At 43.7% G+C, this 22,524-nt stretch overlaps 1 protein-coding gene across 1 annotated transcript in view; it reads right to left on the bottom strand.

Annotated features, from left to right (window-relative positions):
- Positions 1-22,114, bottom strand: part of rnf220b (ring finger protein 220b) — a 51,368-nt gene extending 29,254 nt beyond the window's left edge. The window contains exons 1-2 of the mRNA XM_045696681.1: positions 21,842-22,114; positions 19,526-20,180 (exon numbers count right to left, since the gene is read on the bottom strand). Of these exons, the coding sequence (XP_045552637.1) occupies positions 19,526-20,159 (634 nt within the window). The 5' untranslated portion in view covers positions 20,160-20,180; positions 21,842-22,114. The remainder of the gene's footprint in view (positions 1-19,525; positions 20,181-21,841) is intronic.
- Positions 22,115-22,524: the final 410 nt, after the last annotated feature.

Raw genomic sequence — 22,524 nt, 5'->3', positions numbered from 1 at the left:
AATGAATTGCAAAACTCGCAGAAGCTGGAGACTTATATTTCCCTCACTAACTTTAAACATCAGCTGTCTGAGCAGATAATCGATCGCTGCAGCTGTACATAGTCCATCTGTAAATTGCCCACCCAATCTACCTACCTCATCCCCATATTGTTTTTATTGACTTTGCTGCTCTTTTGCACACCAGTATCACTACTTACACACCATCATCTGCTCATCTATCACTCCATTGTTAATCTGCTAAATTGTAATTACTTTGCTACTATGGCCTATGTATTTGTCACGTCCTGACCTTAGAGAGCCTTTTCATTTCTCTATTTGGTTAGGTCAAGGTGTGATTTGAATGGGCATTCTAGTTTTTCTATTTCTTTGTTTGCCGGGTATGGTTCCCAATCAGAGGCAGCTGTCTATCGTTGTCTCTGATTGGGGATCATACTTAGGCAGCCTTTTTTCCACCTTTAGTTTGTGGGATCTTGTTTTTGCTACTGTGCTGTTAGCCCCACTGAACGTTACGTTTCGTTTGTATTTGTTTTCGGTGTTCATTTTAATAAAATAAGATGTACGCCTACCATGCTGCACCTTGGTCCAATCCTTCCATCGACGAGCGTAACAGTATTGCCTTACCTCCTCATGCCATTTGCACACACTGTATATAGACTTTCTTTTTTTTCTATTGTGTTATTGACTGTACGCTTGTTTATTCCATGTGTAACTCTGTTGTTGTTTCTGTCGCACTGCTTTGCTTATCTTGGCCAGGTCGCAGTTGTAAATGAGAAATTGTTCTCAACTAGCCTACCTGGTTAAATGAAGGTGAAATAAAATGTAAAAAAAAATAAAAACCCTGGGACATTAAGCTAGGCCAGGGCATGAACAAGGCTATAGGAACATGCTGTAAAGAATAACCTGCAGTAACCGTGGTATAACTATGATTGACAGACATGGGCACTGGTCAAGATTGGATTGTTTTGAACGGTAGGGTTATGATTATGTGTGCATCTGTGTCTTTCTGTATGGCAGTCTTGCGATGCTGTCCTCGTTCATCAGTCATCACTCGGCTACTGGAAGGAAAGGGGGGGGGGGGGGGAGTAGGATTGTGTGGGCTGTAGTTGGCAAGCGTTCAGAGGAGACCTGAGTCATACAAGTCATTGGCTCCCACCACACCTGTGCCTGCCCTTTCCGGTCTCCCACAACAACCTGCTTCCTTTTGAAAACATCACATCAAGGATATTAAAGGATATTACTCAGCCCTTCTCTTCCTACGTGTAGCACAGGCTGTGTCCTATAGTGCACTACTTTTTACCAGAACTGTATGGATCATGGTCAAAAGTAGGGCACTATGTAGGGAATAGGGTGCCATTTGGGACAAATAGAGACTCTCTGAAGTAGAGGGAGGAGGAGAAGAACGTAGGCCGCCTTTTGTTTTTATTGGGGGAATAATGGCCTACGCTATTTAATGAACAGTACCATAGGCATGTCGCTACTAATTAACATAATAGACCATGTTGTTACTAACACATTAACGTAATAGGCCATGTTGGTACTAAAACATTTACAGAATATGCCATGTTGTTATTCCTACATTAACATAATAGACCATGTTGTTACTAACACAGTAACATAATAGGCTATGATGTTATTAAAACAGTAACATAATATGCCATGTTGTTATTCCTACATTAACATAATAGACCGTTGTTACTAACACAGTAACATAATAGGCTATGATGTTATTAAAACAGTAACATAATAGGCCATGTTGTTATTCCTACATTAACATAATAGGCCATGTTGTTACTAATACAGTACCATAATAGGCCATGTTGTTATTCCTACATTAACATAATAGGGCATGTTGTTACTACAAACTAACATAATAGGCCATGTTGTTACTACAAATTAACATAATAGGCCCATGTTGTTACTAATATTTAACATAATAGGCCACGTTGTTATTGCTACATTAGCATAATAGACCATGTTGTTACTAATAATTAACATAATATGCCAGATTGTTATTCCTACATTAGCATAATAGACCATGTTGCTACTAACACATTAACATAATAGACCATGTTGTTACTAATACATTAACATAATAGGCCATGTTGTTACTAATACAGTAACATTATAGGCCATGTTGTTACTAATACAGTAACATTATAGGCCATGTTGTTACTAATACAGTAACATTATAGACCATGTTGTTACTAATACAGTAACATTATAGGCCATATTGTTACTAATACAGTAACATTATAGGCCATGTTGTTACTAATACAGTAACATTATAGGCCATGTTGTTACTAATACAGTAACATTATAGGCCATGTTGTTACTAATACAGTAACATTATAGGCCATGTTGTTACTAATACAGTAACATTATAGGCCATGTTGTTACTAATACAGTAACATTATAGGCCATGTTGTTACTAATACAGTAACATTATAGGCCATGTTGTTACTAATACAGTAACATTATAGGCCATGTTGTTACTAATACAGTAACATTATAGGCCATGTTGTTACTAATACAGTAACATTATAGGCCATGTTGTTACTAATACAGTAACATTATAGGCCATGTTGTTACTAATACAGTAACATTATAGGCCATGTTGTTACTAATACATCTGCTGAGGAGAGTCATTTCCCTTTTCTTAGATTTTTAAAAGTATGTTAGTTTTTTTTTTGCATTTTTATTCATCCCAGAATTCCCCGGGAATACAGTACAAAACAAAAGCTAATGGAATGTTGGGAAATCCCTTTCCGTAACTCGTTTCACTGGACAATTACCGTAATACACACGTCCTCTGATTCCCAAATGGCAACCTACGCCCTAGTTTGTCCACTACATTTGACCAGAACCCCGTGGACCCTAGTTCCCAGTTTCGCCTCACACTGCCCAATCCATTGTGTATAATGTCCTAAGGATACCCCACCACCACCCACCTTACCACCACACTTACTCACTACCTTGAATCAATGTCTCATCAGGAATGTAATGATTACTCATTGATTAATAAAGGCTGTATTAAGTCATTGTTGAAGGGCCTTATGTCTACATTGTACATTAAAAGCGCACATGGAGGACCGCAGCTGGAAGTCACAGTAAGGAACCAAACAATAACAAGTAAAACTGTGTTTGTGTGTTTATACTGTAGGCCTACAAGGTCAAGTATACGTGTGTGTGTGTGTATGTGTGTGTGTTTGTGTGAGTATATGTGTGTGTGTTTGTGTGACTATATGTGTGTGTGTGTGTGTGTGTGTGTGAGTATATGTGTGTGTGTTTGTGTGACTATATATGTGTGTGTGTGTGTGTGCGTGCGTGCGTGCGCGCAGGTGTATATGTTGTGGGTGTGCAAGTGCATCTAAGCAACTTTTTGCTTTGAGCTGAGCAGCTGTGCTCCCTCTTTCAAGTCCTAGTTGAATTCAACCTCAAATCAGAACTTAAATTGACTCATTGTGAACCACCTCAGCCCCATAGCCCTTCTCTGATGACCGCCAGATCAATAATAAGGCCTTATGACCACGGGTCAATCGGAACAAAGACCTCCAACCAATATTACAAACCTCTTTCTCGCTCTTCTCTGTCTCTCCCTCTCATCTCTGTCTTTCTCTCTCTGTCTCTCTCTCTCTTTCTCTCTCTGTCTTGCTCTCTCTGTCTTGCTCTCTGTATGTCTATGTCTCTCTTTCTCTCCCCCCTCTCTCTCTTTCTCTCTCTGTCTCTCTGTCTGTCTGTGTCTCTCTCTGTCTTTCTCTCTCCGTATGTCTGTCTCTCTTTCTCTCCCCCTCGCTCTCTCGCTCTCCTTTTATCTTCTTCATTACGGGTCACTTTAGTTCCATCAGCTGTGTGCACGGCCGTGCACGTCCTTAGCCAATCATCTCTCTCTATCCGTAAATGAGGACAGTAACCGCCAGGCTCTCCTCTTAGACCATGTTCACCCGGAAGGCAATGAATGAACTCTGCCTCTAGTCTTCTAACTGTAATCAATCTAGCCTCATTGAAATACATGCTTAATGATGTTTGAAACTGATCTAGAAACCAGTAAAAAAGGGAAAGGACAGTGTGTCAGTTGGGTCGTCATTAGTTACCACAGCCAGAAAGTCAGAAAGCTACCAGTCACATGAGGCAGTGTGATGTGCGATGACGCTTATGGTTTGTGGGAAACGACCAATCAAACGAGGGAGTTGGATGACGGGCATGCCGATTGCAGGGGCAGTCGAGAGACATGCTTTTCTTTTATCTAGTCATCCATCACTGATTTGGTTATTTATTAGATTTAATAAAACCAACCGTTCTAAATGCAAAGTGGTAATCAGATGTCTTATTCAAACTCAGTTTGCAAGCGTATCATGATGTTTGCCCTTACTCAAAGTTACTCCAATATCTGCATTGTTTATAAAATGGCATGTAGGTAAACAAATTAACACAAATTCACAAGTAAAATGTACAGTTTCACAGAAATGTTTCACAGATTTCATAATTTTTTACTATTGGCGGATTATTGGGTGATTTAAGATGAAAACGTGTTACTTTATTTGGCACTTAGGCACTTACAACAATCATGTATTTATTTAATACAACATAGCCTTACAGTCCACCTGTAGGGGGAAACTCACCACTCTAACCCCACTCTATACAGGGGAAACTCACCACCCTAACCCCACTCTATACAGGGGAAACTCACCACCCTAACCTCACTCTATACAGGGGAAACTCACCACTCTAACCCCACTCTATACAGGGGAAACTCACCAACCCAACCCCACTCTATAGGGGGAAACTCACCACCCTAACCCCACTATACAGGGGAAACTCACCACCCTAACCCCACTATACAGGGGAAACTCACCACCCTAACCCCACTATACAGGGGAACCTCACCACTCTAACCCCACTCTATAGGGGGAAACTCACCACCCTAACCCCACTATACAGGGGAAACCCACCACCCCAACCCCACTATACAGGGGAAACTCACCACTCTAACCCCACTCTATACAGGGGAAACCCACCACCCTAACCCCACTCTATACAGGGAAACTCACCACCCCAACCCCACTCTACACAGGGGAAACCCACCACCCTAACCCCACTCTATACAGGGGAAACCCACCACCCTAACTGCACTCTATACAGGGGAAACCCACCACCCTAACCCCACTCTATACAGGGGAAACTCACCACCCTAACCCCACTCTATACAGGGGAAACTCACCACCCTAACCCCACTCTACACAAGGGAAACTCACCACTCTAACCCCACTCTATACAGGGGAAACTCACCACCCTAACCCCACTCTATACAGGGGAAACTCACCACCCTAACCTCACTCTATACAGGGGAAACTCACCACTCTAACCCCACTCTATACAGGGGAAACTCACCAACCCAACCCCACTCTATAGGGGGAAACTCACCACCCTAACCCCACTATACAGGGGAAACTCACCACCCTAACCCCACTATACAGGGGAAACTCACCACCCTAACCCCACTATACAGGGGAAACTCACCACCCTAACCCCACTATACAGGGGAACCTCACCACTCTAACCCCACTCTATAGGGGGAAACTCACCACTCTAACCCCACTCTATAGGGGGAAACTCACCACCCTAACCCCACTCTATAGGGGGAAACTCACCACCCTAACCCCACTATACAGGGGAAACCCACCACCCCAACCCCACTATACAGGGGAAACTCACCACTCTAACCCCACTCTATACAGGGGAAACCCACCACCCTAACCCCACTCTATACAGGGAAACTCACCACCCCAACCCCACTCTACACAGGGGAAACTCACCACTCTAACCCCACTCTATACAGGGGAAACTCACCACCCCAACCCCACTCTATACAGGGGAAACTCACCACCCTAACCCCACTATACAGGGGAACCTCACCACTCTAACCCCACTCTATAGGGGGAAACTCACCACCCTAACCCCACTATACAGGGGAAACTCACCACCCTAACCCCACTATACAGGGGAAACCCACCACCCCAACCCCACTATACAGGGGAAACTCACCACTCTAACCCCACTCTATACAGGGGAAACCCACCACCCTAACCCCACTCTATACAGGGAAACTCACCACCCCAACCCCACTCTACACAGGGGAAACCCACCACCCTAACCCCACTCTATACAGGGGAAACCCACCACCCTAACTGCACTCTATACAGGGGAAACCCACCACCCTAACCCCACTCTATACAGGGGAAACTCACCACCCTAACCCCACTCTATACAGGGGAAACTCACCACCCTAACCCCACTCTATACAGGGGAAACTCACCACCCTAACCCCACTCTATACAGGGGAAACTCACCACCCTAACCCCACTATACAGGGGAAACTCACCACCCTAACCCCACTCTATAGGGGGAAACTCACCACCCTAACCCCACTCTATACAGGGGAAACTCACCACCCTAACCCCACTATACAGGGGAAACTCACCACCCTAACCCCACTCTATAGGGGGAAACTCACCACCCTAACCCCACTCTATACAGGGGAAACTCACCAACCTAACCCCACTCTATAGGGGGAAACTCACCACTCTAACCCCACTCTATACAGGGGAAACTCACCACCCCAACCCCACTCTATACAGGGGAAACTCACCACCCCAACCCCACTCTACACAGGGGAAACTCACCACCCTAACCCCACTCTACACAGGGAAACTCACCACCCTAACCCTACTTACACTCTTAATTTATATTTATTTTATTGGCCCATCCACCCCCCTCTTAGGAGGACAAAAGTAACTTTGTTTTACATTTTAGGTTTTTACAGATATTTTGTTACATATACATTATTTATACACTTTTCATACATGGTACTTTTATAGCCCTACACAATAGGAATACAGTTTGATATACACATTACACATACAATGGTACTGCAATAAGTGCCACGGGAGTTGGGAAACCCGTTTAAAGGCCCAACTTCTTGCATTTTATTGAGGAACATTCCATTGTTAGTTAGTAATTCAACATTATTCAAATGAAATGAATGTTGTAAACGTGTATGGTATGAATTACAGTGATCTGTCTTTGAACGTACTGCCTTCTTGTTCATTTCAGTAGCATATTTCTCTTTGGCTTTTGTTTGTCTGTCTTTCCCCCATGGTGGCATTCATACGTCTCTGTGCCCACAACTTGAAACAGAGCACCATTGAATTGAAAGCTTTTACTCTCCCAACTGAGTTTGTTTTTCCTGACAATCTGTTGAAGGTCAAGAATATGATCTAGTACTATTAGAATGAAAGGGTTGCAGGGAAACTAATAACGTTGCTCTATCAAACAGAATAACTCCTCTGTGCTGGGAATGTATTCCCTTATGCCAGCTAGTTAGCTAGCTCATTTTAGATTAGAGTAGCAATAGTCAGCTACAGTGACTATTCACACCCATTAACTTTTTCCACATTTGGTTGTGTTATAGGCAAATTAATAAAAAATGAAAAGCTGGAATGTCTTGAGAAAATAAGTAAGTATTCAAACCCTTTGTTATGTCAAGCCTAAATATGTTCAGGAGTAAAAATGTGCTCAACAAGTCATTTAATAAGTTGTATGGAATATGTGTGTAATAGTATTTAATAGTATTGAACATGACCACCTAATTTCTGTGTCCCACACATACAGATAATTGTAACATCCCTCAGTTGAGCAGTGAATTTCAAACACAGATTCAACCACAAAGACCAGGGAGTTTATCCAATGCCTCGTAAAGAAGGGCACCTATTGGCAGATAAGTGAGAGAAAAAAAGAACAGACACTGAATATCCATTTGAGCATGCTGAAGATATTAATTACACTTTGGATGGTGTATCAATACACCCAGTCACTACAAAGATACAGGCGTCCTTCCTAACTCAGTTGCCAGAGAGGAAGGAAACCACTCAGGGATTTTACCATGAGACCAATGCTGACTTTAAAACAGTTACAGAGTTGAATTAATCTAACAGGAGAAAACTAAGGATGGATCAACAACATTGTAGTTACTCCACAATACTAACCTATTGACAGAGTGAAAAGAAGGAAGACAAATATTTCAAAACATACAACCTGTTTGCAACTATGTAATACTGCAAAACATGTGGCAAAGCAATTCACTTTTTGTCCTAGATACAAAGTGTTATGTTTGGGGAAAGTCCTATACAACACATTGTACCACTCTCCATATTTTCAAGCATATTGGTGGCTGCATCATGTTATGGGTATGCTTGTAATCGTTAAGGACTGGGGAGTTTTTCAGGATAAAAACATGTATAGAATGGAGCTAAGCACAGGCAAAATTATAGAGGATAACCCAGTTCAGTTTGCTTTCCACCAGACACTGGTAGATTAATGCACCTTTCTGCAAGACATTAACCTAAAACAAGGCCACATCTACACTGGAGTTGCTTATCAAGAAGACAGTGAATGGTCCTGAGTGGCCAAGTCACAGTTTTGAATTAAATCTACTTGAAAATCTATGGCAAGACCTGAAAATAGTTGTCTAGCAATGATCAACAACCAAGTTGACAGAGCTTGAAGAATTTTGAAAAGAATAAATGGGCAAAAGTTGCATAATCCAGGTGTGGAAAGCTTAGAGACTTACCCAGGAAGACTCACAGCAGTAGAATGGCCTTTCTGAAGAGCTAAATGACTTTCAACGTGGCACTGTCATAGGATGCCACCTTTACAACAAGTCAGTTCGTCAAATGTTTTCCCTGCTAAAGCTTCCCCGGTCAACTGTAAGTGCTGTTATTGTGAAGTGGAAACGTCTAGGAGCAACAACGGCTCATCCGCAAAGTGGTAGGTCACACAAGCTCACAGAACGGTATCACCGAGTGCTGAAGTGCGTAGCATGTAAAAATTGTCTGTCCTGGGTTGCAACACTCGCTACCGAGTTCCAAACTGTCTCTGGAAGCAATGTCAGCACAATAACTGTTCATCGGGAGCTTCATGAAATGGGTTTCCATGGCCGAGCAGCCGCACACAAGCCTAAGATCCCCATGCACAATGCCAAGCGTCAGCTGGAGTGGTGTAAAGCTCGCCGCCATTGGACTCTGGAGCAGTGAAAACACATTCTCTGGAGTGATGAATCACGCTTCACCATCTGGCAGTCCGACGGACAAATCTGGGTTTGGCAGATACCAGGAGAACAGTACCTGCCCCAATGCATAGTGCCAACTGTAAAGTTTTGTGGAGGAGGAATAATGGTCTGGGCTGTTTTTCATGGTTCGGGCCCCTTAGTTTCAGTGAAGGGAAATCTTAACCCTTCAGCATACAATTACATTGTAGATAATTCTGTGCTTCCAACTTTGTGGCAACAGTTTGGTGAAGGCCCTTTCCTGTTTCAGCATGACAATGCCCCCATGCACAAAGAGAGGTCCATACAGAAATGGTTTGTCGAGATCGGTGTGGAAGAATTTGACTGGCCTGCCCAGAGCCCTGACATCAACCCCATCGAACACCTTTGGGATGAATTGAAAACGGCAAATGCTAGCCAGGCCTAATCGCGCAACATCAGTGTCCTTATCTCACTAATGCGCTTGTCGCTGAATCGAAGCAAGTCTCCGCAGCAATGTTCCTAACATCTAGTGGAAAGCCTTCCCCGAAGAGTGGAGTCTGTTATAGCAGCAAAGGGTGGACCAACTCCATGTTAATGCCCATGATTTTGGAATGAGATGTTTGACGAGCAGGTGTCCACATCATTTGGTCATATAGTGTATAAACCGGTTCACTGTCTGAGCGCTAACATCTGTCCCAGGCTAGGTGACAGTTATGGGACATACGCTGACTAGTGTTCACCTGGGGCCTGTAACTCAAATGCTTTACACTTGCACTCGTGTGACAGTAAAGGAGATTGAAAGGGAAATCAAATGTAGCATCTGATCATAGATCCTACAGTGACAGTTAGATCCCGCTGTCTACTGTCATGATAACTCTACCATCTGGCTATAAACCATGGTCAAGTCCTCTAGTTATCTGAACTGTGAGTGTCCCAGTCCCTGCACCTGAAAGAAAGACATTTCTCTCTTGGCAATAAAGTGTGTATGTGTGTGTGTCTGAGTGTGTGGCCTGAGTGGGTCTGGATGAGGTGGCATTAAGAGGCTAATAGAGCCATCAAAGCCCCTCGTTATGCGCTAATTAGATGGGGGTCTGTATTTTATGAGCCTATTTCTCTACCCACTTATTAACACACACTTCTGGCCTCTCTCTGTCTCTCTGTCTCTCAATTCAATTTCAATTAAGGGGCTTTATTGGCATGGGAAACATATGTTTACATTGGCAAAGCAAGTGAAATAGATAAAACAAAAGTGAAATTAACAATTAAAAATTAACCGTAAACATTACAATCACAACAGTTCCAAAGCAATAGGGACATTTCAAATGTAATATTATGTTTATATACAGTGTTGTAACGATGTGCAAATAGTTAAAGTACAAAAGGGAAAATAAATAAACATAAATATAGGTTGTATTTACAATGGTGTTTGTTCTTCACTGGTTGCCCTTTTCTTGTGGCAACGGGTCACACATCTTACTGCTGTGATGACACACTGTGGTATTTTACCCAATAGATATGAGAGTTTATCTAATTTGGATTTGTTTTCAAATTCTTTGTGGGTCTGTGTAATATGAGGGAAATATGTGTCTAATATCCTCACTCACTCACTCACTCAGTGCTTAATGGGGGGAAATGAAAGGCTCATTCTACAAAGCTGATTGTATCAAGCACTTTGACCCTGAACACTCACAGACAACAGGACTAGATAGCAGGGGACCTCGACTTACGGATGCACAATTGCACGAATGCATGAACGCATGCAGACACACATGCCTGTCCTCCATACACCACAGGTGTAAGGGGGTGGAAACAGTAAAACAGGACTACTATGAACCAGCAGTAGAAAGACCACACATAGCCCTCAAAGTGACCCTGCTTCCTCTCCTCATACAGATAGCATCAGAAACTGTCTCAGTCACGTACCACTGCTGCGGGTATGAGGGACATAGTATAGAAAGACATGGACCCGTATTCATGAATCATCTTAGAGTGGTGATCTAGGATCAGCTTTTTAACTTTACAATCATAATGAACAAGATCACATGGACAGGGGTCCTGATCAGTCTGTCTAACTGTCGGTCTGTCTAACTGTCGGTCTGTCTAACTGTCATTCTGTCGGTCTGTCTAACTGTCTGTCTGTCTAACTGTCATTCTGTCGGTCTGTCTAACTGTCGGTCTGTCTAACTGTCATTCTGTCGGTCTGTCTAACTGTCTGTCCGCCTGTCTGTGTGTCTGTCTGCCTGTCTGTTTTGTCATTTAGCGGGCCAGAGGGACTGAACATAGCAGTGGTTGCCTTATTCAGGGCTAGGTAGTCAGCCAGCCAGCCAGCCAGCCAGACAAGACAAGACACACAGACACCGACCCAGCACTATCACTGGGATAAGGGCAGCCAAGTAAACAGAGCCTTTATAGTGGAGAAACACAGTGACTGATGTTCTGTGCCAGCGTGTGTGTGCGCGCGTTTGCACACATGCACGCGTTCGACCGCATGTGTCTGTAGCCCTGGTGAGCTTGATCCTGTGTGGTGCTCATCAATACCCCCCAGCGATACTCCCTCCTGGTCTGCTAACACTGAAGAACAAAGAGCTCTGGCAGTGTTGGCCAGCGTCGGCCAGTTATAGATCCTCACCTCTCTGTTTTTGTTCAATCAGGTCATGCTGTGGTGCTGTAGTGAGGACACTTTCAGTTGAATGTTCAATCTCCTATGAACATGGCTTCAAAAGAGTGACTTTAGCATGCGCTAATGAGGCTGGATCATCTCCAGTTAGAAGCTAGACCCAGCGGCAGGTTGGTTCTAGCCCACCCAGACATAGTGGTAGGATACTGCGATAATACTGACTGTCCTGGGATTTTGGACATTCAATACTGTGTGGTTAGACTGTAAACTCTCCTTCCAGACTCATATTAAACATCTCCATTCCAAAATTACATCTAAAATCGGCTTCCTATTACGCAACAAAGCCTCCTTCACTCAGGCTGCCAAACATACCCTTGTAAAACTGACCATCCTACCGATCCTCGACTTTGGCGATGTCATTTACAAAATAGCCTCCAACACTCTACTCAGCAAACTGGATGCAGTCTATCACAGTGCCATCCGTTTTGTCACCAAAGCCCCATATACCACCCACCACTGCGACCTGTATGTTCTCGTCAGCTGGCCCTCGCTATATATTCATCGCCAGACCCACTGGCTCCAGGTCATCTATAAGTCTTTGCTAGGTAAAGCTCTGCCTTATCTCAGCTCACTGGTCACGATAACACCACCCGTAGCACGCGCTCCAGCAGGTATATCTCACTGATCATCCCCAAAGCCAACTACTCCTTTGGCCGCCTTTCCTTCCAGTTCTCTGCTGCCAATGACTGGAATTGCAAAAAAATATATACTTTTTTTTTTTTTTAAAGCTGAAATTGAAGACTCCCTCACTAACTTTAAACATCAGCTATCTGAGCATCTAACCAATCGCTGCTACACAGCCCATCTGTAAATAGCCCATCCATTCTACCTACCTCATCCCCATATTGTTTTTATTTACTTTTTTGCACACCATTATTTCTACTAGCACATCATCTCCACATCTGTCATCCCAGCGTTAATTTGCTAAATTGTAATTACTTCGCTACTATGGCCTATTTATTGCCTTACCTCCTCACGCCATTTGCACACACTGTATATAGACTTTTTTCTATTGTGTTATTGACTGTATGTTTGTTTATTCCATGTGTAACTCTGTGTTGTTGTTTTTGTCGCACTGCTTTGCTTTATCTTGGCCAGGTCGCAGTTGTAAATGAGAACTTGTTCTCAACTGGCCTACCTGGTTAAATAAAGAACAGGGACAGAACACGGACAGAACAGGCGATATGTTCAGTGATCCACAACCGCAGCCCCCGTCCCCTTCACCCTAGACTACATCACCCTATTCCCTATATAGTGCACTCCCCCACACAAGGCTCTGGTAAAAAGTAGTTACTATATATGGAATAATAGGGGGCCATTTGGGACGCAGCCGTCCCTACATCCAGCCACCCAAAGCCCCCCGCCACCCTTCATCTCTCCTCTACACTTGTGGTCTCCATCTCCCTCCACGGGTCTTTGAAGTGAGATCAGAGAGAGAGGCGTTCAGACCATGTGACGCGGCAGGTCCATCAGGTCCATCAGGTGCAGGGAGACAGAGGCTCTGTTGAAGCAGACTGTTGTTTTAACGACCCCTGGTCCTCTCTCATAATCTCTCTCTCTTTGTCCTCTCAACCCACGTATTCTCAGTCTACACTGCTGTTCAATATGAGGAGAATGCAGAAAGATAAGATGCACACCATTGGGAATAGGGTGCTATTTAGGACGAAGCGTTACCATCTCTCTCTCCATGTTACTGTAAAAGTCCTCCAGTCTGGCCGCTGGGCTGACTGACACACTTTAACCGGGCTCCTTTTAGACCTGAATGAGGACATATGGATTCCATGTCACTCGCAGACAACCCCTCTTGTGTCTATACACTGAGTGGGTGTGTGTGGTGGCTGGTTGAGGATATGGGCACTACAGACGACAGTACAGTGAATGTTACTTGGGACTATAGAGGTTGGTTGGAGTGGGAGGCAGTTTAGGGCAGACCGTTACGAGCCAGTCTAGGGCAGACCGTTACGAGCCAGTCTAGGGCAGATGTGGTGTAAAGAGGTTGTTATGGATTAAATGAATGTTAGGGGTTGGAATAACAAGTCCTAAGGATAGTTTGGGATGGGGGTTTCTAATCTGTGTGTGGGTGGTATGGATGGAAGGATAATGTATCAATGTGCTGTGGGTGGGTGGGTGTTATGGAAGGATAATGTATCAATGTGCTGTGTGGGTGTTATGGAAGGATAATGTATCAATGTGCTGTGTGGGTGGGTGTTATGGAAGGATAATGTATCAATGTGCTGTGTGGGTGGGTAGGTATAATGGAAGGATAATGTATCAATGTGCTGTGTGGGTGGGTAGGTGTTATGGAAGGATAATGTATCAATGTGCTGTGTGGGTGGGTGGGTAGGTGTTATGGAAGGATAATGTATCAATGTGCTGTGTGGGTGGGTAGGTGTTATGGAAGGATAATGTATCAATGTGCTGTGTGGGTGGGTGGGTGTTATGGAAGGATAATGTATCAATGTGCTGTGTGGGTGGGTGGGTAGGTGTTATGGAAGGATAATGTATCAATGTGCTGTCGGTGGGTGTTATGGAAGGATAATGTATCAATGTGCTGTCGGTGGGTGTTATGGAAGGATAATGTATCAATGTGCTGTGGGTGGGTGTTATGGAAGGATAATGTATCAATGTGCTGTGGGTGGGTGTTATGGAAGGATAATGTATCAATGTGCTGTGTGGGGGTGTTATGGAAGGATAACTTCTACCACTTCCACACACTGCTGCTCCTGGCCAGACAAGATGAAGGGAACGAGAAAGAAAGAGAATAACAGCCCCCCCCCGCCACGATGAAAGCTCTCCACTTAAGAGCACATTAGAAGAACAAATTACTGCCACGACAGGAGGGCAACAGTCAAACACGACCCTCGAACATCAAACACAGTCACCATCTCATTCATATGCTTCTTCTCTCAGACAATGTGTCTGAAATCCCAAAGTGCAGTCCACATGGTCCAGACATTCTCTTCATCTACAGTATGGTAACACAGCTGTCAAATGGATCGTACCATTAGAAGATCCCTTTGATTTGGGGGATGTTTGGTTGGGTTATTCTATCTCTTTCTGATCTTAACCCCCCTCAGTCTAATGCTAACTTATGTGTGTGGCAAAGAGAGGGGAGATCTCTGTAGCAGATGTACAGTACGTCCACTCATTCACACCATGACTCGGAAACTCTGCAACTTGACGGAGTCTCGGATTAACGCTTCCTGTTCCCAGTCACTTGAATTGGACACAGATATGGGGGAAATCTTCCTTATCAGGATGGGTGGCAAAATCTGCTGTTGAGGGACTGTGGGAATTTTATGGGATAACTGGACAGAGAACAACTAAATCCTCCACTGATGGGGAAGCGAGGCCCAGGGAAGTTACCAGAATGGGCGAGGGGAAACGTTGGAGCGTAACACTCCAGGGCTTGGTTCACCAGATGTGTTCAGTGTTGAAGAGTCCTCTACGGTCTGTTATACACGCCTGCTATGGAAGTCAAGGGAACACCAAACCTGCCTGTACAGAATCAATATCCCATAGATTAATGGTAGGCTACATTCTAAATGACAATGTGTTCCCACAGTAGTGCACTGCGTAGGGAATAGGGGGCCATATGGGACACAGATGCAGACTTGCCACAGGGATTAATTCTCATGTGATGCTTTATGGGTTTAGTTGGTTCCAGACACAGTTTACGTGTGTGTGTGTGTGTTCTTTCAGAGCAGCTGTCCAGCTGAGGGTGTATTGATTGATGTCTCCTGTAAGACATACTGTTTACATCTAACAGAGGAGATCAATAGGAACCATTCCATGTTCATGCATACACATCTATCTGCTCTGCTCTTTATTCCCAAGATGTAGTCTCTCTCTCACACACACACACACACACACACACACACACACACACACACACACACACACACACACACACACACACACACACACACACACCACGCGCAGAGACAGACACACAGACACACAGACAGACAGACAGACACACAGAGACAGACACACAGAGACAGACACACAGAGACAGAGACAGACAGACAGACAGACACAGAGACAGACAGACAGACAGACAGACAGACAGACAGACAGACAGACAGACACAGAGACAGACAGACAGACATAGAGACAGACACACATAGAGACAGACACACACAGAGACAGACACACACAGAGACAGACACACACAGAGACAGACACACATAGACACAGACACACATAGAGACAGACACACATAGAGAGACAGACACACATAGAGAGACAGACACACATAGAGAGACAGACACACATAGAGAGACAGACACATAGAGAGACAGACACACATAGAGAGACAGACACACATAGAGACAGACACACATAGAGAGACAGACACACATAGAGACAGACACACATAGAGACAGACACACATAGAGACACAGACACACATAGAGAGACAGACACACATAGAGAGACAGACACACATAGAGAGACAGACACACAGAGACAGACACACACACAGAGACAGACACACACACAGAGACAGACACACAGAGACAGACACACACACACAGAGACAGACACACACACAGAGACAGACAGACACACAGAGACAGACAGACACACATAGAGACAGACAGACACACATAGAGACAGACAGACACACATAGAGACAGACAGACACACATAGAGACAGACACACATAGAGACAGATGTAACTGTCTGATGGCTTCACTTTGCTACAGAATTATTTTCTCACCTGCCCACATTTACTATTCATACAACTAGACACACCAATCAGAACTCTCCCTTACAGTAACTCAACCGCAACACCATACGGTGTGATAACAGCACAGGGATTTGAAGGCAAGATCACCACTGTCCATCTGTCAGGAAAGCTGCAGTAGAAGATGTTTTATCATTCTCTTCTTCTGTTTTTGTATCCTTTTAGATATACAGCTCAACCCCTAGAAGTTTGAAACATCTCCCTGAGGAAAATCAGCATGATTCGCCGCGCTGGAGACATCTGCCCTTTGAAAAAGAGGAGCCGTTTAAACAGCTGTCACATCTGTTCGTCTGCACATCTTCAGATAAAACGTCTGGGGCCATAATGCTGATCTACTGTAAGGATCAGGCCCTCCCTCTGCCCATGTAGTCTTATTCATTGTAATGTAAAAAAGCAAATCTGATCCTAAATCAACACTCCTACTCTGAGACGATTGGCACATATGGCCCCTGGGGTAATGTGGTTTGGATACTGGAGAAGAGAAGGGAGACATCAAGCAACACAATGATACTGAAGACATATAAACAAACACTGTGTCAGACAAACAGCCAGGATAGCCATAACAAGCCTGTCTAACCAGAGCACGTAGAACCGTTTTTAACTCTTGATATACTCACAAAATATGCCCATTCACAGTGAGCTCCTGTAGATAGATTTCAACTGGAGACTGTATGCTAATGAATGTATCTCTAAGTGCATAGAAGATGGGTAAATCTGTTGGAATTCAATCCCTTTTTGACAGCACCTCTTTTAATTTGAATGAACGCTTTCATACATTTTTGCCCGTTGTAGAAGTGGTCAGAAAGTTACTTTTTGGACCTTAAAGCACAAACATTCAGGAGATGCTCAAAGTTGACCCATTTTGCATACCCCACCGTACCATGATACATTGTGTTGTGTTGGAACATCCATGTCTTCATCACTGGAAAAGATAAAAGGTTTAGATTGATAGCATTTAAAAGCTTACAAACAGGGTTTCCAACATGTTTTATTTTACCTTTATTTAACTAGGCAAGTCAGTTAAGAACAAATTCTTATTTTCAATGACAGCCTAGGAACAGTGGGTTAACTGCCTTGTTCTGGGGAAGAAGGACACATTTTTACCTTGTCAGCTTGGGGATTTGATCTTGCAACCTTTCAGTTACAAATCCAATGCTCTAACCACTAGGCTACCTGCCACCCCAAATAAAATGTATAATTTATTGATAGAATAGAGAGGGACAAAAAGAATGCCTGTGAACAAACTTGGTGATTTGTAGTGTGTTTTGTGATGTATGGGTCGTGTTTTATGGGTCCTAGGGTATGGGTTGCGCAATATGGGTCATATGGTATGGATCGTGCTGTATGGGTCGTATTGTATGGGTCGTGATGTATGGATCGTCAGGTATGGGTCATACATGTCCATATGTAGGCTACATGTCCATGTATTATCATGAATGATCATAGCGCGGTTTTCTACGTAGCAACCAGAGTGTCACCCCTGTACGTTTTGAAGCTTAACACTAAGTCAGTCAAGAGGAACCAAAGCTTAACACTGTAAGTCAGTCAAGAGGAACCAAATATCAGACTTTAGAAAAGTGCTGGCAGCTCAACTGCATCAAAGCCCTGAGTTTGCCTGAGCTTCAATCTAATTGGATAAAAAAGGAAAAGCTGCTTCTAATACTCAGAGTACATTTTTCCAGAACTGATTTGAGCTACACCCACTTTGGGTTCGGCAGCCCTATTCCATGCACCCTGTCCATCCATGCCTGTATTTTCATCAAATTATTCTCTGTTTGGAGGTAATATGAACACACACACACACACACAGGGTGTCGCTCTCGTAAAATAAGCATATAAACACACGCACATACACCTGTTTGGCATCTTTCCTTTCCTGTCACTGTTAGGTTTCATTATTGGGATTCCTGCCTGTCATTCACCCGACAGCATTTCAAAACCAGGAGGTTCCACAAAGCCAGACACTCACAGGCTTGCACACACACACGCACAAACAATCAAACACACACACAAACAAACACACACACACACACACACAAAAACACTCCACTTCTTTTGTTAAGACAAGGCATCCCAGCTCCAGGCCTTGATGTGGGATGAAAAGTATCTATGTTATATGGGGGGATGTCATGGTTCTCCCACCTCCTCCCCCCTCTCTCATTGTCATTATTTTCAACATGGCCCTCCCCTGATCTACTGAGGATTGTGGGTCCTCTCTCTCTGGGGACTTTCATCTGTCAGGCGCCACCTTGGTGGCCGTGCGGGGGTTAGATTTCCCATCATGCCTTGTGCTGGAATGTCTGCCTTCCTTCCCACTCTTTGGAGGTGGAGGCAAGACGAGGGCAGGCGAGCGTCGTCGTGCCCCGTCGGGCAATTATCCTCTAGCGTAATGAGGAGCAGCTCTCGCCCCGTCGCTCTGACTGACACCTCTCTCCTTCATTTTGTCAACACAACAGATGGCTCATGATTGCGTGGGTGGCCATATTGAGTTGATGTAATTTGTGGAGCAGAGAGCTGCGTCATTTCTCGTCGCATGGCTGCCTTGCTCGCTCTGCCACCTCGTTATCTCTGAATAGGGTGTTTCTCACTCAAACTTCCCCCCCTCTTATGTTTGTCTTCCACCTTATTGAAAAACTATACATTCAGTGGTAGTACTAATGGTAATCTGTGACCAATAACCAGAAACATGGACCAGTGGCCATTTTTTGTCAGGTCATGTCAAGTCCAAGAGAGTGTCACATTCTTTGCACAAGCAGGAAAAGATTTGGGTTAAGATTGTCAAAGAGTAGAAAGGACACACTCCATAAAGACACACATTAAAAATTCAAGATGTAAGCCTTCCATAACTGTCAATGATTTCATCGATTGTATTGAAACCATGGATAAAAAAAGCGTACAATTCCTGCTAGCCTGGTATGAGGATTTTGCTGCGTGTCTTTATATCACACTGTATTACTGCCAGTATATTACCACCCATACAGATATGCTTGGAGAAATATATACAGAGGATACTCACAGTGTTCCTTGCGGTCCTCAGGACTAGACGAGGCCTCTCTGTCCGACAGCAGCCCAGACACCGTAAACAACTTCCTCCCAGAATCCTCAGCGGCCTTGAGTGATCCCGGTGAGCCAGAGAGGAAACACCCTCCTCCAAAATCATACTCCTTCCCCTCAGAATCTGTGTAGCAGCCCTTGAGCCTCTTGGCAGGGGTGAAGGCTGACTGATAACCACTGGCCTCCCTCTCCTCTGGCGGGGAGGAGAAGGGTCGGAAGGCCCCTACCCCAATGTGGTTGAGCATCCCCAGGGAAGGGCAGTCCAGGTTGTTGGGGTGAAACTGGAACTGGGGATTGAGGTGGAGCAGGGAGGCAGGGAAGTCTCTGGCAGGGAAGGAGCCGTGGCCGGAGATAGGCCCCTGACGGTTGTACATGGAGGAAAATGTGTAGGAGCCGGAAGGGAAGGGGAGGTCCTTCTCAGAGATTGGGACCCTGAAGGACCTCGGGGCCTGGCAGGGGATGGAGGCCTGGCAGGGGACGGAGGCATCGCGGCCTGTCTTGGCTGTGGAGGCCAGCACCATCAGGGCTGGGGACGCCAGGGGACCGGGTAGGTAGGAGGAGCTGTCCATCTTGAAGGCGGGCCAGTGGAGATCCATCCAATCCACTCCACACTGTCCCTAAAGCGAGAGGGGACTGGTCAATAGGGGATGGGCTTAGTAATGGTGTGCTTTGGAGACAGATGAGGTTGATGCTGAATGACTTCACTGTGAGTCCATCCTTAGAGTGTTGGGCCAGTAACCGAAATGTCACTGGTTCAGATGAAAATCTGTCGATGGGGCCTTGAGCAAGGCACAACCCTAAATGCTCTGCTAAATGATGTACAGTAAATGTAATAGAACTTGATAAAATACTATTGTCACAAATGAAAGTGATATAAGAAAGATATGGGGGATGAAACAGAACTGTGACACAATTAACTAATGCAAATGTTAAATAATAACTTTACCAAAAATAAGACATTTCCATAAGGAATGTGCAATTTGGACAGAAAATGATGTTAAGAATGGTAACACACTTTCATAGTCTAACTAACCAAACTGGGAAAGGGAGAGCTGCGCTGATTTGTATTAGTAACTGAGAATGTGCTGTTAAATGAAATTTAAAGTTACATTAAAAAAAACATACAAACATACAATAGAAAAAACCGTAAAACGCATATATTTCCATGTGCTTGACATTACGTTTTATCAAATAGAGCTTTGGGTGAATATAATTTTTTTTTGTGTGATCTGCATAAAACGTTATAAAATAATCCTAATATTGGTGTCTAATTCTAAATGTGCAGATCTTGAAGATTATGAAACGAATCGTTTGTTTTCTCAATGTTAAAGTTTCTGAAATTAACATTTTTATAGGCTACAGAGAAATGATCAATTAAAAATGATGTTTCTTACAGGTTTGGTTATGAAGAGATCGTTTTGATATTGATCATCTACACTTATAGTGAACTCTGATATATTTATTTTAAAAAATTTACACATGAATGTGCAAATTAAAAAACTTCTGTTCAACAAAAAACAATCACATGAAAGAGGTCGCATGTCTACTGCGTTTTCTCTCGCTCCAAGTGACTTTTTAAACACCACTCAGTCTACCAAAATCTACTATTGTGTACCTTAGCAGCGCTTCCCTTCCTCATTGATTTACTACTCGGTACTCATTCTAACGTGAGAGCGTTATAACATCCATTAGACTCCCTGCAAGAGATTTTTTTCAGCTTTGTTTGTGTATTATATAGGTCTATTTAGACTTAACACGCCAAACCTATATATTAGAAACATTTCAAGCCATCCCATTGTGTTTGATATATTCCAGAGAAGGCACACCTTATTCAACTTGTCAACTAATCATCAAGGCGTTGATTAGGTGAATCAGGCGAGATAGTTCAGGGCCACAACAAAATTGTGAAACGTCTCGGGGTCCCCAAATGAGCGGTTTAAGAACAGCGTAAGAAGTTGAACGGAATGCCCAACAAACTTCTTGAAAAGTAGGCTATTCAAATGTCAAACAAAGCCTAATTTGCGAGTAAAAAATAATAATAAAAAGCGTGGCAGTCTTTAAGAGCAAATACCTGATAATAAAACATTTAGCCAGATAATTATAAAAAATATATATTAATAGGATGTTACATATAGGCCGGACAAGAAGCTAACAAAATGTAGAATAGGCTACACAATAAGGCTATACATGTGCTAATTTAACCCATAAACCCTAGGTTACCATAACAATTTAACAGTTAAGAAGAGGTAGCATATAGGGCTAGACCTAGGCTACTTACCGAGTTAAAGCGCTGTATTGGACCTTTGTTAACCGCACAAAGATCACTTTCTCAAGTTAGGATGTCAGAGATGGTTGGCACTTAAAAAAACACGCGCTTGCAAAAAGTCGCGATTCTTTACAAGTATCGTGTAGTATTTGTCACGTGGACGGACCAATTAGAATTGTAACAGAAGAGGTGGTGAATTTGTGAGGTTAATGCGACGCTGGTTCAGGCTGTTGTGGCTACTGCTGCTGCTGCTTAGATGATTCATCACTCGAAGCGTGGACATCCCCTCTCCCTCTCTTAGCCTACCTTTCCCCTCCGAGTCACTCACTCCGAAGAGGGTCTGTGAGCTACATTCAGAGCGTTCAATCTGTTATCCTCAGTGCTAGCCTATATCCTGAACAACAACAACAAACATTATACTAAAATGTGATTAAACCATATCCAACTACTTTAAAATAATGTACCTCTGGCAAAGGCACAAATAAGTTACATGCACTGCCATTTAAATCCTGATAACAACATGCTTTAGTCCTGATTGTAAACGTGGGGTCTTTTTTATACCCAAAACACAGATGTTCAGGCATAGACATTGTCTCACTTCAACTCAACATTGAGATTTTACATTTGGCATTGTTTCTTTCCATATAATAAACAGCACTTTTTGTAATGGCAGTGTAATGAACTACTAGGCTACT

The sequence above is a fragment of the Salmo salar genome, chromosome ssa16 (assembly GCF_905237065.1).
Source record: "Salmo salar chromosome ssa16, Ssal_v3.1, whole genome shotgun sequence".
Classification (NCBI taxonomy): Eukaryota; Metazoa; Chordata; class Actinopteri; order Salmoniformes; family Salmonidae; genus Salmo; species Salmo salar.
The sequence above is the reverse complement of the archived record's forward strand: the minus strand, read 5'-3'. Positions and strand labels throughout refer to the sequence as shown.